The sequence below is a fragment of the Cricetulus griseus genome, chromosome 2, assembly GCF_003668045.3.
Source record: "Cricetulus griseus strain 17A/GY chromosome 2, alternate assembly CriGri-PICRH-1.0, whole genome shotgun sequence".
NCBI classification, from domain to species: Eukaryota; Metazoa; Chordata; class Mammalia; order Rodentia; family Cricetidae; genus Cricetulus; species Cricetulus griseus.
In genome coordinates this window covers 42,903,314-42,921,387 of record NC_048595.1, presented here as the reverse complement: position 1 = coordinate 42,921,387, position 18,074 = coordinate 42,903,314, and the positions used below count along the sequence as shown (strand labels likewise).

Genomic DNA, 18,074 nt, shown 5'->3' with positions numbered 1-18,074 from the left:
CAGGCAGGAGGGAAGCTTCATGTCAAAGCCTTAAGCAAGTTGTCATGAGTGTGTGACCTGGGTGTTTTGTGGGACTGATTGGTGGAGTCTTTCGAATCCTTTTGAAAAGGAAAAGGAGGCAGATGGCTTTAGACATTTTGGTATAGTTGAGGCAAATGCAGTGTTGTTGGGATGTTAACATTTACCTGACTGCCAGCTCAGGTTACTGTTTGGAGTCTCTTTGAACAGCGGGAGGATGAAGTGTCTGTTCTAACTTGTGCAGAGAAAATGAGTTTTTAATGACTTCTGCCAACCTCCCAACTGCCTGGTCGGAGGAGGCGGCTGGTGTGGTGCAAGGATCCCCCCTGCGGGAGTGGGTGATAGGTTGGCTGCGGCTGATTTTGGAGGTGAGTGTAGATGGGATCAGCAAGTCTGATTGCCCTGGATCTTGTAGGAACTTGGGCTTGTGAGTGAAAGTTATTTTGAAGTTGTTGGGAATTTGGCATTTTGAAGTCTTTGCTGTGTGTAGTCCTGGGGGGGGGGGGATAATGGTCCGCAGCCTCCTTCTGCAGCTGTGTAAGACCTGGTTTTCCTGTTGCTCCTGGTGTCTATTCTTGTTCTAGGAATGGAAGGCCAGTTGTACTGAGGGCTCAGGTTGTGGTGGCTGTGAGTAGTTGTCTGGTTTGTTAGAATTTTCACCCTGTGTGTGACTTGACACTGAACAAATGCTGGCTGTTTTCTGGGCCTCCAGGAGAGAGCGGATCAGATTGGATGGGGTGGATTTTGTTATAGGCACACCTTGAGGGTGGTTCTTGTCTGGTGACAATGGAGTGCGATGTGATGGGACTGGCAGGACTGCCCCACAAATCAGATCAGACCTCAGTTCCAGTGCCCACTGTGCCCTTCAAGCCAGTTCTGGCTGGGCCTTGGCTCTGGTATAGAGCATTTCCAAGACCCTGCGTCAGCACACGACTTGTGTTTCTGTTCTTGTGAATATGGAGGGTTGGAGTGACCATATAGAATCACAGAGAGACCAGAGTGCTGTACATGCCCCCTTCCCCCCAATCCTGTACTGGGCGGGTGCTGTCTGCAGAGGCCCTTTGGCTCAGTGAGAGGGGGGGTAAGTTGCTTGGGTATCATAGCCTCCCTTCTTCGCCTCACAGACAGGTATTCCTTGGTGGGTAGGGGTATGGACCATGGGCTTAAGAATCTGTAAGATTCCCCTCATTATGGAATTACCCAAATTTCTGTGCAGACAAATCATAGTTGTGCCCTGAGTTTGACAACTTAACCTTTTTACAATATGCTGCAGCCATTTTGGTTTGGGGTGATGAAAAGGACACAGATGAGATGTACAGAATCTTCCAGATTCCTGTGTGGACACCCATGGGTTTAGTGTCTAAACCACAGGCACAGGTGTCACTGATGTGAGGCACCCAGTACAGAAGAGGTGCTTAGATGGCAGCTATTACAGATGTCTGGCTTGCCAGGAGACGTTGGATGCACTTGTCTTAGGGGCTGAGTCTGTGCAGTTAGTGCTGTAAGGTAGGATGGAGCCTTTGGGAGACCTGGTGCTGTATCACGGATCCTGTACTCCCTGTTGTGTACACAAGTAATAATTAGTAACCCGATCTTACTTTGTTTTTCTATTTGCAGTGTATTTTGGGACCTTTACTGTGCAGCTCCTGAAAGGAGAGACACTTGTGAACATTCAAGTGAAGCAAAAGCCTTTCATGATTATGTGAGTAACAAATTTTTAATCCTGGCAATAATTACAGGGTTGGATGGCTCTAACTTCTTTAGTATCAAAAGCAAGTGCACAGCCAACTGGCAGTGGTCTTTATTCTCCCCTTGTCTTCCTTCCCATTCTCCTGCCCACCTGCCTTTCTGCTGCCTGCCTCCCCTGATGTTTTAAGGTGGGGAGCAGTATTCATCACTTTGTAGTTATGTGAAAGAAGTGGATACCTATCTGGAGAATGAAATGGTGTTTGAAGACTCAGAGTTATGTGGGGTTTGGTTGAGACTTAACTGGGAGGGACTGAGCCTGGTTGGTGTTGGCTTAAGAAAAAAATGACCACAACTAAAAGTACAGAATGTAAATGTGAAACTTAAACTTGTATTTTGGACTGGAAGGGGTGGCTGAGCAGCAGTTCTGTGGAGTGGACTTTTTAGGTCTGTTTTCCAGAGAGCAGTGTTTCAGTGTGTATATGTACACACAGTGTGGGGTGTATGTGTACACACAGAGTGGGGTGTATACACACACAGTGTGGGGTGTATGTGTCACACAGCATGGGGATCTCCTACTGCTCTGCTCAGGTGATGGGTACTATAAAATGCTAAGTTCATTCACTATCCTTTGCCTGAATACTCTTTTAAATTACATTTATTTATTTTGTGTGTATGTGTGCATATGTACATTTGAGTTGTGTGTATGTGTGACATCTAGCATGGAATGGAGGCCAGAGGACAACTTGTGGGACTCAGTTCTTTCTGCTCACCATGTGGGGCCTGGGGCTCAAACCCAGGTCCTCAGGTTTGGCAGGCACTGTTACTGTCTGACACCAATCTTGCCAGCCCACTAGGGGTTTTCGGCAGGGATGGGACACAGGCAGAGTTTTGCACTGTAGCTCAGGTTGGCCTTGAATTTTTAGCAGTCCTACCTCAGCCTCCCAAGTGCTGAGGTTGTAGCCACTATGAACAGCTCAAATTTTTCTTTTTGAAAGTAGTTAATTTTACCAGGTGGGACTGTCTACCTGCATAAATTTAAGGTCACTGAAACCATTACTGGGAAGGTATCCAAGATGTTCGTCTTCCATGGCTATGCTGGTTTTTCATTATTTATTTATTTGTTTTAAATGTACACTGTGCCAACCAGGGTTGGGTTGGCCAGACTTTATGGTTTGATGAAATAGATGGTTAGCATCTGTCAGGAAGGATGGAGTGAGGAGGAAAGGGAAGTACCTGGATGTTTTCTACCACTTTCAGGGGTTGCTTCCAATAGGGACTGCACATTGAGTGTATACAGACATTTATGGCACACATGCATGCACACAGTAGGTGATATGTTTGGACTTGTCCAGTAGGAATGGTGTTACGATAAAGCTCGAGGTGAACCTTGGCGGATTCCATGGTAGGCAAGGTAGATGACAAACATGCCAGGCAGACAGAGCTTAGTGAGAAGTTTTATTAGAAGGGGTGGGGGAAGGAAAGAGAAAAGAGGTAAAGAGACACAGAGACAGAGAATGACAGAAGAGGGAGACAGGAAAAGTCCTGTGTGCCCAAGGGGAATAGCCGGAAAGAGAGCGGGAAAGAGTGTAAATGGGCAGGGTCTTTCTTTTAAAGGGGTCCTTTGCACTATGAGCAGACTAGTTCTCATGGAACCCTGGGGTGACCAGAGTACTGCCTGAGTGAGTGCATTCCGCCAGGTAACGGGCAGGTCAGCATAATGTCTGAATCCTTACAAATGATCCTCACATTTTGTGTTTGGGACTGATGAACAGCATCAGGTCCCATATTGTTGGCCAGGTTATTTGCCTCTTCTGCATACTGAGTCTGAAACTGGTCTAGGAGGCCAAATCCCATCTGGGTAAGGTGGTCAGTTTCAATGCCATGGCTATTGTCATGGTGAAAATGGCTCCTGTAACAGAAGTCAGAGACTGCGCTCAACTGGCTTCCCAAATAGTGTGATGGGGTTTTTCTTGTGACTGGAAAGTGAATGCCTCTGGAGTAGAATGCTCAGGAGTTCATATGACCAGTTCATGTGTGTTCTCGGGCTTGACAAAGAGAAGCTGATGAGCAGTACTTCTAGCCTGGTTCTTCACGTCTCATGAAGTGGGTTCTGGGACAGTAAGTGGTGCTGATGATCATAGGGCCAAACTTCCTGAGCTGGGGTTTGTGGAAGGCTAAGTGGCCCAGCAACCCGAGAACTTGACCTTCCCCTCCACCTTGCAGAAATCTTGCCCATTCCCCCTTAAATGACTACAAATCGCCAGACCTATGTTGCTAGTCTCTGACGGCATTGCCGATGTTTTCATTTTAGAGAGGAAGGAGTACATGTTTCACAATCCTCTGTCCCCATGCCAGGAATCAAAGTAAGGGCCTCACATGTACCAGGCAAATGCTCTGTCACTGAGTTGCACCTTATAATTCCTCAAGCCAGTCTTTGATAGACATTTATGTTCTTTCATAGGAAATCATAGATGCTAATAATTATTTTTTTTAAAAGTTAACCTGTTTGTTTATTCATTTATTTATTTACTTAGAGACCCAATCTCACTGTGTATCTCTGACTCCTGGAATTCACTAGCCCTGCCTGCTGAGTGCTGAGAGTAAAGGCCTGCACCAACACCCAGCTGTTTGTTTATTGTGTGTATGTGTGTGTGTGTGTGTGTGTGTGTGTGTGAGTGAGTGAATGTACACCACGCCCATAAAGGTGCCCCAAGGGTCAGAGGGTTCAGATTGACTGGAACTGGAATTACAGATGGTTGTGAGCCTCCTGAGGTGGGTGCTTGGAACCGAACTCAGGTCCTCTGTAAAGCAGGAAATGCTCATTACCTGCTGAACTGTCTCTCCAGCCTGAAGCTAATGATTTTTGGTCAGCTATGGTAGCATTGAGAGTCTCTTCAGCAATTTGTGGTTTGATCTTGCATCTTGAAGCAAGATGGCAGCGCTGGAAACGTGTAACGTCAGTTTGCAGCCAGGGCCTTGTTAAGGAATGGCAGTAGAACTCTGCAGATTGCTGAGGTTGGCATGACATTTAGAAGATACTGCTAAGAGATGAGGTCATACTAGTTGGGGGCCCATGATTCATAGGTTTGCAGCTCAAGTCTTTTTTTCTTTAAATTGGGATCAATCTAATATGTCCTGTGACCCGAGTTAGGTCACAAGGGAGATGGAATAATGTGATTGAATGCAGATATTTCTTTTTACTTTTTTTTTTTTTTTTTTCAGACAGGGTCTCACTCTGTATGTCCGGCTGGCCTAGAACTTGCTATATAGGTCTGGCTGGCCTTGAACTTAGATTCGCCTGCCTCTGCCTCCTGAGTGCTGGGATTAAAGGTGTGCATCACCATGCCCTGCTTTATGAGTGAAAACTTGCAAGTAATTAAGGATAACATTCAGCCGGAAGGGTGGCAGCAGAGGAGCACCTGGAATTGTAACTTGGTGGTGGAGGGCTTGTCTCGAGCTGTTGCAAGGTCCTAGGGTTTTTCCCAGCACTGCAGAAACGAGGAGATACCAAAGACATTTGTTGCTTTTCTGCTTATCCTTCTTATTTCTTCATTTAGTTTCTCTATTCTGTGTCTCTCACTGGGTTAGCTGAGTGCTGGGGATTGAATGCAGGTGTGTCATGTGCTCTTACTTGCTGAGCCATCTTTCTGGCCCCCAATAGCTCCTTCTGGGCTTCCCTTGGCTAAAATATAGTTTTCTCTGTTTGCCCAAATCCTGTCTGTCTGTATGTGGGAGAGGTGGGAGCTCACTTTGTTACAATTCTCAATTTTCCTGCCTCAGCTTCCCAAGTAGCAGGGATCATAGGTGTCAGCCATCATGCACACATCATCTTACAAGGATACCCACGATCAGTGTGTCTGCATTTGGTGATCATTCTATTTCAGTGTCTGTAAAAGCCACCTATGCTGTGTGTTAGCACTTGCCTTGTATTGTGCAGTGTGCTAATCACTGCGTTGGCTCATTTACTCTGCCATTGACCCTGTTGGTAGAAGCATGTTGCTAGCTCCATCCTGTAGATGAAGAAACTGAGGCATAGAGAGGTTAATCACAATAGTAGAGTTAGAATGTGCATATAGTTCACAGCTAATACCAGAGTCCATGCTTCTAACATTGTCTGGCTTAGGCCCGCAGCAGGCAGTGCCTGCTTGCATGATCCTGGCTAACTTTATATCTGCCTTTCTGGCTATATCTGGTGTTTTTTGTTTGTTTTTTTTAAACTATGGAGCCAGGAGATGGTGGTGCACACCTTTAGTCCCAGCACTTGGGAGGCAGAGGCAGAGGCAGGCAGATCTCTGTGAGTTCTAGGCCAGCCTGGTCCACAAAGCTACTCAGAGAAACCATCTCAACAAAAAGGAAACAAAACAAAAAAAACAAACTGGGATAGTCTGGGAGCTATTTATCTCCTCGCTCCAACAAGGCTGTATACATAGGTTAAAGGAGTGAAATGAGGGAGGAACACAGGTGGTTAGTGCAGAGTGGACCTGGACCAGAAAAGCGCATAGACTATTGGCAGATATTCTATGGATGACAAGTGCTATGGGTCATCTTGAGCAAGCGGCAATTTTAATGTCAGCTAGCTGTACGTGTCCTTCTTGGACATGTACAGTGTGAAGAACAGTGTTTATTGGCTCTGGGTGGCCATGGAGAGTCAGGTTCTCAAAGTATGGGAGAAAGTGTCTGGGGGCACCTATTGCTTGGCAGGGAGGGCGCTCTGCAGCTCCAGTAGAAGGTGTGGGGCCTGGCTCTTGTACAGAGTGTTATTGTCATCTTGGCAGGTCATATCCCCCCAAGATAGGCAGGGTCAGGGGTTGGGTGATCGAGAAGTCCCCTCCCAGGTCAAAGCCAGATGTGTGGATTCTGGAATGAACCAGGTGACTCAGCAGGGAGGGGTTTTAAACTGTCCTTGATTGGGTGACTTTATTTGAGTCACTGTCTATTTTCCGCCCCACACCTGGCAGCTTGGGTTTTCCTGGCTCATTTAGAAGCCTAAAAACCCTGATGTTTGCCACGTGTATGCAGAGTGCTAGGGGTTTTGTGTTTAGAGTGGGCTTTTCTGAGAATGGATTTGCCCTAAGTCGGGAGTACCTGGGTCACAGGAGGAGTGGCTCGGTCCCTGTGTGATTTCTGTGCTGCTCTCCCCAGGCTGAGCAGTGCTTCTTAGAGTGATGAGGAAAGCCCACAAGACCCCACCGGGGCTCCCTCTGCGTTTTCTCTTGACAGGCTGGTCTATTCTTGTCCTTTGTAAATGGACACTCCCAGGGGTTTATCCCTTCCCTGTGTGAGGCTCTAGGATGGGTCTGTGGATGGAGCAAAGTGTCTTTGGTGCCTAATCAGACCCCTAGTGGTCCTCTTTTTTCCTTCGATAGCTGTTGTGTTTTCCTTTTGGTAGCAAGAAAAGGGCAGAATAGGTTAGCCCCGGGAGTGTCTGCTTGGCTTTGTGTGGCACGCTTTTGGATATAAGATTGTGTTTGGTGTTTGTAGCTCCTTGTTGATTGGGTTTTAATATTAAATCTCACTCATCTCACTCCCATTTGCAGATGAAGCCATGGCCAGGCATCTTGGCCATAAATCTAGGGGGTAGTGGAGCTGAGGCTGAAATTTTTAGGCTTCTGAATTCTACCTGTCAGTGTTGATTGTACTCTCCTGGTGCAGGTGCCCTGAAAAATGGGAGGTGTCTGCTCTTGACCAGAGTGTGCCTGGTACCTGGTCTGTGTCCCTAGCTATTCTCTGAAGAAATGAAGCCCCCTGTAAGGAGAACTGCCTAGTCACAGGCCAGGGGAGACCTGATCCATGGAAGGTGGGGTCTCATGGTGAAGTGGCTTTTTGCTTTTGCCAGAAGTAAAGTGATAAAAGCTACAAACTTTTCTTTCCAGAAAATACATGTGATCTCATAAAGGAGACTTTGTTGATGATTTTAGAAGGTTCATGGGGATTGTTGCTCCAAAAAACCTAGACCCCTATTTCATGCAGTGAAGAACTTGGGTAATACAGTGGACATGCATACCTGTGATCTTGGCCAGGTTTCCCTACTTGTCTCAGTTTCTCTGTTCTGAAGACCTGGCCCCTTTCAGTGTGCACCCCTGCCCCCCTTCTTGGGGAGAGGTGATTAGCAGAGGGGGAAAGTGCCTGAGTCGTGGGTGTGGACAGCAGCTGAGGTATTGGTGGCTGTGTGGCAGGGGTCCAGTGTCCTTGGCGGGTTTGAAATAGCAAAGTGATATTTGAGAGGGCTCTCCTTGGATACACTGAGCTGAGGTTCCCTCTGTGCAGGGAGTGTCTGTGCCTGCCAGGACCCACTAGCAAGAGGGGGATGAAAGGGTGGCAGTGGGTGCCTGCAGCTGGGCTCTAAGGAGCTGAGGGAGTGCTATCCTCTGTGATAAGCCAGCCTAGCTATCTGGCCAGAGGTCCTGGCAGGTTCAAGGTTTGCCTTTGGCTTTGACCCTTGGCACCCTTGTGTGGCAGATTCAAAACAACAAAATACACACAGTTGTCTTGCCCCCCCCCACAAAAAAAGCTTACACTTTGTATCCAGTCCTCTCTTAGGGCTCCTTCCATGTCTTCTGGAGTTCCTCTTGTCCCCAGAGGCTGCCAGACTCCTCTGTTAGTAGCTAATTAAACATTAAATGAGGAACTGGAATTGCATTTTGCCAGAACCCAGGCAATGTGGCCACCGTAATGGGTTTCAAGTGGCAGCAAGACCCCAAATTGCAAATCCTTGCCCTTTATTTAAGGCGGGAGGTGGAGGGTGGGGGACAGTGGGGACCCAAACAAAGTTTTTGGCAGTGGTCACTTCATTTGAACTCCCAGACCAGCAGTGTGCAGAAGCCTTTTGCATAATGCCATCTTTGTTAGCTAAGCATTTGCAAACTTGGACTGAGAGTTAGCTCTGTGCCAGCCAACACTTGAAGAGAGCTGGGAGACACCCAGTTCTATGTCCCTTAGGTCAGCTCTGTTTTGTAAGGGAGGAGGGCTCTCCAGTGGGCACTGTGTTGCTGGACCCTCATCTTCTGTCTGAGTGTGTATTTAACCCTTAAGAGAAGTGGCAGGGGGCTGTGTTTGAGGCTTGTCAGCTAAGATAGTAGAAATGTTACACTAGCTGTCTGTAGTCTTTGTAATAGTGTCTGAGGGTTTAGAGTATTTAGCAAAATTAATCTTTTTTAGCTTGATAGTAATTCTGACCATGGCACAAACGCATTAGGCGATTCACATAAACTTCTTTAATGTACATTGCTGGGAGCTTATAGCGAATAAACAATCAGGGTTGTTTGTTTTTGATTTGCCAGGGTAATGGTGTTTTCCATGGCCTTGGTGAGATAAGTTGTAGGGATATGTCTTTCCATGGTATGCTTTTTTTCCCTGGGCTTGAAGCCTCTGGATTTGGAAAGGTCTGAGCTCTGGCTGGTGGCTTGGACTTGAGTCTAACTTCACCATGCAGGCTTGCTATTTTCTGTCTAGATATACTTTGGGTTCGTCTGTTACCCCATCTGTAGGCTAGGGAATAGCGGTTCCTGTGGGCTGTGAGGGTGAAAGGATATAATCTGTCTGTGTAAGGCAGGATGTCTTCCAGCTAGTGCTTGCTGAATTTGATTGTTCTTTGTAGTCCTGATGTTTGCTCAGAAAACTCTTTAGCAGTACTGTTTCCAGCGTGAGCAAGTTGACCCTTATGGAAGGCTCCTCCTGTATACTTGATGGATTCCAGTGATGCCCTTCCCTGTCAGGGCATCCTGTGTCCCAGGTTCCATCCCTTCAAGCTGTCTTGTTTCAGTCCCTGCACCCTCACAAGGGGCAGAGCTGGGGACTCTACCACAACTGGCACTGATAAAGGCTCCCCTGAGATGCCCCTGCCTCTTATCAGTGTTGGACAGAGTGTTCTTGGACCACGCCTGCCTGAGCAGCCACAGGGCCCAATGGGGAGGCCCAGGGGCCTGTGGGTGGCACTGGCAAGGATCTAGATCTGAAAGTCAGCCCCATGCCTGTGGTAGCTTTGTGGCCTTCCTCACTGTAAAACGTGGTGGACAAGGCCTGTTCTCCTGCTTCTCTGTGTGGGTGGCCAGGGGAATGGCGGGAAAGTTGTCACTGGAGACTGGTGCTGTGCACATGTGCATATAGGGATGAAAAGATTAGATGTCCCTGGGTTAGGGGTCCTGTGTCGTTCTCTGTCCCAATTTTCTGCTTCCATGAGAAGTCTCAGAACCGGGGCTGAAGGGGTAGGCGAGTTGGTAAAGGGAGACACTGAGGAAACTGGTTCTTGTCTCTTTGTATTTACTGGGGTGAACCCCTAGGTGACCGTGGGCCCGGAGCACATGACACTGTCCGCAGTTGCCAGACACCTGCCCTGCTTGCTGTCTGAAGAGCCGGAGGTAGCCAGACTATGATGAGTGCTTATGGACAGTTGTGTGCGGTCTCCTGGTCTGGGAGAGCAGTACATGTCAGTAGAAACATCAGGGTTGCAGGGTCTGGGAGAGCAGTACATGTCAGTAGAAGAAACATCAAGGCTGCGGATGGTAGAAGTAGGTGTCGCTGGACACATGTAGGTAAAACAGAAGAACAAAGATGGACATGCCCTTCATCCATCCAAGTTTCAATTCTGCACACCCAAGCAGGATCCAAGACACTTTTCTTTTGCCTTGTACTGTCTTGTTGCTTGCTAGCTGTGTGAGCCATGAGCACCGTAATCAACCTGTGTGCCTCAGTTTCCTCAATCGGTAAAGAGGTATTGAAGCTATCTCTCAGGGTTATCTTGTGTTGTAAATGACCTTATGTTCACACACACAATGCGTATACAGTTAAGTGCATACTCCTGCCAAGTACATGGCAGGCTCTGCATATGTGTATGCTCTTGTTCTTCCTGACTCTGGGAAGTCCTGCTTTCTGACAGATGGTGTTGAGTGATTGATAACTGGGAACAGAAGGGTCTTCGTGTGAGAGGTGTGTACCAGCGAGGCTTGCGTCTTCATTTACCTTCTCACCTGTGGATTTAGCTGTATGGATCCCAGGGGTCTAGGCAGCCACAGGAGATGGGGGTTGAGGTGTCATTTGCACAGTCTCCATGTCAGTCTGTTGCTTGTGAGAATGAGGTAGCATGTGGATGCCCCTGAGTGGTGCCAGCCAATACTTGTACCCATTTCCTCTGCTACTCTAGGAGCTTGGAACATGTTCTTTCCTGGCTGCCTCTGGTTTTTCCCTGTGGTCCTGCTTGGTGGCACAGCATCCGGGAAGACTGTTTTATTTCCTTACCCACTCACTAGTCCTTCCGATAGTCAGTGATGGTTTAGAATGTGGCAGCCTCCCACAGGCCTGTCAGAACCACTCTTTCTTCCCCCTTCACCCAGGAACTTGGAAATGCTCTGACTCACTTGTCACTTGTGGCCTAGAAGGAGAATTATCGGAGTCAAGGTGGAGTTTCTTCCCTTCCTTCTCTAGACCCCTGAGGGATGAAACTTCATCTTTGCCTCCTCTGCCACCTCCAATCCTGGGACTGATTGTAGCATCTTGAATAAATCTGAGGTCAGTGAGCAAGACTCTGTGCCCTGAGAAATGAGAAGGATTTGATCCTTGCCCAGGCACTAAGTGTGTTAAAGACACTTTAATGAAGAGTGACAAGTGGCAGAAAATGGTAAAGTATTGTTTTGTAGTGGGAGTTGTGACCCATTAGTGTATCTTGAATCAACTTAGTGGGTCATGGCTAGCAATTACCAAAAAAAAAAAAAAAAAAAAAAGAAAAAGAAAAAAAAAAAGGGCAACTACTGTATCACAGAGTAAACATGAGAGCTGCTGCTTCTGGAAATCTCTGTTCTGTGCTTTATGAGCACACAAATGTGTGTGCCCTGCCTTTACTATGTAAAGTTGTTGCCTGGCAGTCTCAGCCTGAAGTTTGATAACTACTGGCCCAGGGAGTGCTGACTGTGAGTTTCCCATTTCTTCAGGTTGGGTGATTTGGGTCAAGTGCAGTGGCTGAGCCTCAGTTTCCAGATCTGTGATAAGGAAATGATTTCCACTCTAGAGGGCGATGGGAGAATCATTCCCTGACAGGGCTAGGATTGTCGGGTTCTTGTTACTTACCTACTGGGCACTTGGGTCTTTGATTCTGCAGTGTGATGTTGTAGTCTTAGTATGTTAAGTCACAAGTGACACTCAATGCATGTTTGTTGCATGCTGAGTAAATGTGTCCCCCACTTGGAGGGATAGGGTGTGCACAGGCATGGGAGGAGATGGTCTCATTTCTCAGATCGAAAGGCTCGTGAGTTTGCCCTGACTGGCCTTGGGCAGCTCCTACTGCCTGTCTTAAGTTGGGGGCATCTTTCCCTCTTGGGGGGGGGGCTTGTCTGAGCAGTGTCCAGGGCATGGCTGTAGGAAGAATACCAACAAAGGGCTTCAGGGTGCCTTCTATGACCCAGGTTGGTTCAACCTTCCAGATTCCCTATCCCCACTCTTCATGACAACTGTTTACACAGTTCTGGGGCAGGCTTTGTGTCCTGTTCTTTGTGTTTTAGGGCACACTTACACCTCATTTGTGTTTTCTGGTTCTCTGCCTTGAGATTTCCTAGAGTCTGAAGTTTTCCTCTGCTCTTTCTTTCCCATTCTAAGGCTACTTGAGAGGGAGGCTTGGGGGTAAGAGCAGACTGGCAGATTGATTGGTTGATGGGCAAGTTATCCTGAGTGTTGGAAACTCAGTGCATGGATTTGGACTCGGATGGCCAGGGTACAGTTGGGATTCTTTTGACCTGGGGCAAGTCATTTGTGTCTTTTGAGCTGCAGGGTTGATCTTCAGTGGGAGGCAGACAGTGATCTGAAATCGGGGCTGGCTTTTTTCTGTCCCTAGCTTTTTGAGTCATTGTAATGGTTTGTCCTTCTCCCCTTTACTTTTAGTTTTTGGGACAAGGTCTTGAGGCTGGCATTAAACTCACTATGTAGCAGAGGCTGGCCTTGGACTCCATCCTTCTAGCTCTGGCCAGCATCCTCAGTCCTGGGATTGCTGGTGTCCACTACCTCTGCTGGCATGGGGGTCTTTTTGAGAATTCTGTTTCACATTTGAATCGACTATCAGATGATGGAATATTGTTCAAGAAGGAATTTCTGAGTTTCCAGAGGGGGAAATTGAGGCTTAGAACAGGGTGCTAATCCTGCTGGTTTGTGACTGCAGGGCCCAGGTGCCTGTGGCAGGCCCTGGCTCTAGACACTGTCCACCTATGAGGCTGGCTTGTGTGCCATCCTTCAGGAATCTGGCAGCTTTCTTCCTGAGAGGCCAAGTGATGCCTGTGGCTTTGGCTACCCAGCCTGTATTGAGGGGGCTGATGCCCAGTGGGCAGGCCTGGTGTCAGGCGTGTGCATGTGGCTGGTCTTTTCTCACTGTCTTTTAGAAGGCGTCCAGTAGAAAATGTTATCCTCTCTCTGGAGGCCCTTCCTTTTGGCAGTGCCTCCTGCCAGCTCCTGCTCTGCCTGCCTGCTGCTTGGGTTACACGAGGTGGTGCTGGCCGAGGCTTTGGGCACTGGTTCTGCTGAGGATCTGCAAGCCATGAGCCGCTTCGAAAGGGATTTTACAACATGACAGGGAATTTCAGCCACCACGTTATCTCCGAATTGGCCAATTGATGGCTTCAGCAGAGCGTTTCGGCAACAGGGAAGCCAATACAATTTGAGTTAGTTGTGATGGCTGCCACTTTAAATACCGTGGTGAATTTCTGTCAGTGAGCTAATGTGTGGAATAGGGAATTGCAGAAAACTTGATCACAGGAGTGCTCCGGTCGATTCTGACCCCAAGCTACAGAAAATGAACTTAAATCTAGTTGACTGTCGCTACATACTTTCTTTGGCATTATTTTGCTGGCAGCATCTTCGTCAAAGGGAACTAGGTGGAAACCACAGTGTTCGTCTATGCTACCCCCTGATATTAGAGAGTGGCAATCCTCTGTGGGTGCTGGAGCCCTAGGCAGTCCAGAAAGACAGAGGTTTCATGGTGAGAGACAAATTATTATATGATGTTGTTATGGTTTGCTAATAATCTCTTATTTAATGAAGGACACAAGTGTTTCCTGAGCACTTACTATGGATACTTATACTCTCTCTCTCTCTCTCATTCCATCCATCATTCTGTCCATCCATCCATCCATCCAATTTTGAGGTAGAGTCTCACTATGTAGTCCTGGTTGTCCTGGGACTTACTATGCAGACCAGGTTGTCCTTGAACTCTAGTTCAGCCTGCCTCTGCTTCTGGAGTCACAGGATCAAATGTGTAGGCTACCATGCCCAGCTAAAAAAGTGTTTTTATTCCATTCTCTTCTGAGTATATTCAGGGCAGGACATAGTTCTTATTTCTGAACAAAGAACTAAGAGTAGTAAGCAATTATTGAGTGCTAAATGTATGCCTTATGCTGTTCTATCTCCTGTCTTCAGCAATCTTTGGGTTAGATTGTGTTTAATTCTTATTTTATAGATGAGAAAATGGAAGTATTTGGAGTGATTGAATAATGTTGAAAATAGCCTTAAATGGAGTTGTTTTTGTTTCTTTCTCATTTTGAGACAGTCCCACATATATATCCTTGGCTGATCTTGACCCTGGCTATGTATGAGAAGATGAATTTGAACTACTGGGCCTCCTGCCTCTACCTCCTGAGTACTAAGGTTACAGGCATGCCCTACTGTGTACCTGGTTTATGTAGTGCTGAGAATCAAACTGAGGGCTTTGTGCATGGGAGACAAACACTCCACTAACTGAGATACATTTTGCTTTTCCTAACATACTCTTTGCTGTTATGCCATGCTGTCTTTCTAAGAGTTAGCACAAGTGTGTGCGGTGGCACACTCCTGCAGTCCTAGCACTCGTCGAGGCTAAGACAGGTAACTTTTCATGAGTGTGAGACTGTTTGGCCTACATAGTGAGTTCAAGGCCATCCTGGATACAGAGTGAGACCCTGTCTCAAAAAAACAAAACAAAACAAAGCAACCCCCTCCAAAACAACAACAACAACAACAACAAACAAAACAACAAAAAAATCACCCCAAACTATGCTGGGAAGAACAGTTCTGAGAGGGATGGACTGGCCCAGGCCCCTCCAGGACCTTGGGGTTCCTAATTAGTTCTTGGATTGCTGTGGGATGAGGGACTGGCTGGTTTTTAACAACCTCATCTAAGAAGAAAATGCCTGTGTCATTTGCAGGAAGGGTTTTCTTGAGTTTTGGTTGTGAGACTAGCCTTTAATGGCAGCACCATCTCTAGTCCAGGAAGGGATTCCAGTCTCTATTCGAAAGGCCCCTTTATTTGTTCCCTGCCACCCCTTGTGGACTGTATGCTTGAACATATTTTATTCGTGAGGGCATCATACATATTGAGTCATCATTATTAATTATTTTGGTGGTACAAGGGATTGAGTTCAGGGCCTTGAACTCACCAGGCAAGTGCTATGACTATTCTCAACCCAGAGGCACTATTCATTTTACTTGTTTTTGAGACAGACTCTTTCTGTGTAGCCTAGGATGGCCCCGAGTTCATGACCCTTCTGCTTTTACTTACCCTGAGAGTGCAGGTATGTGGTTCCCCCACCCCCCATTCCCAACTATAGTCACCACTGATTTGAATGAAGCAATAAGAAATAAGAATGATGCAGATGCCAGTCGTCAGGCTTCTTAGCAGCTGCAGGGAGCCAGCGTGAGACAATAGGTTGGTACAGTTGTAGTGATCGGAAAACACTTCTAGCAAGGCAGACCTACATCTTGCCAAGCTTAGGTTAGTAGCTGCCCCAAGCATTCCCAGTGACATTTTCTAGAGGTCTGTTGGAACTATTAGGCTGAAGACCTGTTTCTGTCTGGTGGTCCCCACTGACCAATAGTGTTGGTGGCACTGTCCACCTTAGTCCTGGCTCAGGAAAATCAGAATGCAGAATTGCTTCTGGCAGGGACCCTGAGATCTCCAAGCTTGAGAGGGCTCAGGGTGCTGAGCGAGGACCCCCCGCCCCCAAGCAGAAAGTGCAGGGCTGCCTATATGCGACTTGGAAAGGTAGAGGGCCCATGCTCTTTGTCATCTGAGCTGGTACTTTCCAGAGGAACTGGATCAGGGGACAGCAAAGTCCCTGAGTTAGCTTTCTTAACAGACCTTCCTTGCCAAAAGCAGTCAGTGGAGCATTCATTGTCTTCTTCTCAGGCCATGGTTTTTGTATCTTGAGGATAGTGAGGGATATAAGGGCAGTCTTGTATTATGACATTTGGTGACCAGTATTTACTGAACATTTACTCTATTTACACAGGACTAGTCGTTTGTGAGGGAGTGATACTTAATTCCCCTAATGCTCTATAAGGCAGGTACTGTTACGATCCCGTTTCTTGGATGAGGAAATCAAGTCTCAAAGAAAAGAAGCCAGGAGCCCATGGCTATGGCCTTATTAGTAAAAGAGTTAGGACTTGCTCCCAGGGCTTCATTTGTAGCCTTTGAGACACTGCTGTGTTGACAAATGTTGGGTTGGCTGTGGGAGACATGGGTCCTTGGGGAAGAACTGATCTTTGAAAAAAATTGGATCATTTCATTACCAAAACCTGTAAATGAGTGTCTTGAAAAAAATGTCAGTGACAGTTCGCTTCTCAGTGAGACAAATGCAGATAAACCTATTTTGACTGTTAGCTTATTTTGTTGCTTAAAAGCCAGTGACATGTAGCATTGAATTTGTTTTTCTTCACAACGTTTAAGTGTTTGCCACTTCTTGAATGACTCTTGTGAATTTGGGAATTGTCTGTCTTTTTTTGGGAGCGTAGACTGCTGCGTGCACTTAGGTTTGGCCTTTGAAGGGGCTTGAGTTAGGTGTGTTGGGTGCAGGTTTAGCTGGGAGGCGGCTGGGCAGCCGCATGGGTACCTGTGTGTGAGGATGCCAATGGCACCAGAGCTTGTCACTCTGAAGTTGGGGGTCATGATGGAGAGCCCATCGCAGGAGTCTTTGTGACGGCAAAGCCTAAATATTTATTCTGTTCTGTCCCTAATGAAAACAAATTGTCAACAGTTGTTCAGTAACTGACTAAATTAAAATCTGTAATTAGTCAATTAGATTAAAGAGTTGGCACAACCTGATTGTATCATGCTGCTTAGGTTATTAAGAGAAAGGGTGTGATTTTTAATTACTGAATGCTAATTTTGACAGTTTCAAATAGAAACAGACGTGGTTTCTCCCCTTTCCCTAATTCTCAATGGTTTGGAAAGTGAAGATGCTCAATGTTTAAATTATGTTTTTTTTTTTTTCTTTTTTTTTCTTTTTCTTTTGTAGGCAAATAATCCAGGAAAGCCTTCTGTGGGAGGGACTTGGGTGGAGAGCCCATTGTGGGTTTCCTTGAGGGCTATCTGGAAGTCTGTCCTTTCTTGAAGGAGGTGTGGTGTCTCTGCTGAGAGAGTCTGGGTCTTAGCTGCAAGTGATTGATCCCTAAGCTCTCTTTTAGGGATTCTCCAGTCTTTCACCTTTTCAGGGATTTGTGTTTTTTCATTCATTCTCCCCTTTCTCTGGGAAGGGTCTCACTGTGTAATACTGGCTGGTCACACCTCAAACATGATATGGAGACCAGGCAGGCGTCAAACTCAACCGAGATCTGCCCCTCTCTGCCTTTTAAGGGCTGGGGGTAAAGGTGTGTGCCACAGTGCTTGACCAGCTCTCACTTTTCAGAAAAAGATTTATTTTTACTTATGTGCATAAGTGATTAGCCTGTATATAATATATATCCATGTACCATGTGTATGCCTGGTACCCAGGGAGGCCAGGAGAGAATATCAGATGTGAGCCTCCATGTGGGTGCTGGGAATTGAATATGGATCCTTTGCAAGAGCAGCCAGTGCTTTTTACCTCTCTACAGTGTAGAGTGCTCCCAGTTTTTGAGACAGGGTTTTGCCTCAAATGCATGATATTCTTGCCATAGCCTCCCACGTTCTGGGATTCCGATGTGCACAACCATACCTAGCTGCTAGGAGGGACTTTTCTGTCCTGTAGTTTAGAAATGATAAGCACTAAGAGGCTGAATCCAGCAGGGGAACTATGTAAACGAATTATGAAAGGGTCCTTGAGATGCATGGCAAAGGGTGGAGATTTGTATAGTGTTTTTTTTTTTTTTTTTTTTTTTTTTTTGTGTTGGTACCCAGTGTTAAGGGACAGTCTGACATTTTTAGTGTGCTTTTCTCCACAGGAAGTCTGGGTGGAATACAGGGTCTGCCTTTTGGCTGTGGGGAGTTGAGAGCTGGGAAGTTGAGGTACCAGGTATTGGGACCAAGTATGGGGAAGAGCAGTAGAGCAGTGACTAAGCAAGGCAGGAAGGAGCCTTCTTCTTGCCTGGGAGGAAGTTGGATCAGAGAGCAGATGGATTGTATGGGATTATAAAAGCTGGAAGAGCAAGCCAGAGAATATAGG

General features: G+C 46.8%; 1 protein-coding gene across 3 annotated transcripts in view; it reads left to right on the top strand.

The window, feature by feature from the left end:
• The window catches only part of Ssbp3 (single stranded DNA binding protein 3), a 146,268-nt gene that overhangs the window by 2,356 nt on the left and 125,838 nt on the right, over positions 1-18,074 (top strand). For all 3 annotated transcript variants that reach the window (XM_027402359.2, XM_027402357.2, XM_027402358.2), the window contains exon 4: positions 1,636-1,720. In XM_027402359.2, the coding sequence (XP_027258160.1) occupies positions 1,636-1,720 (85 nt within the window). The remainder of the gene's footprint in view (positions 1-1,635; positions 1,721-18,074) is intronic.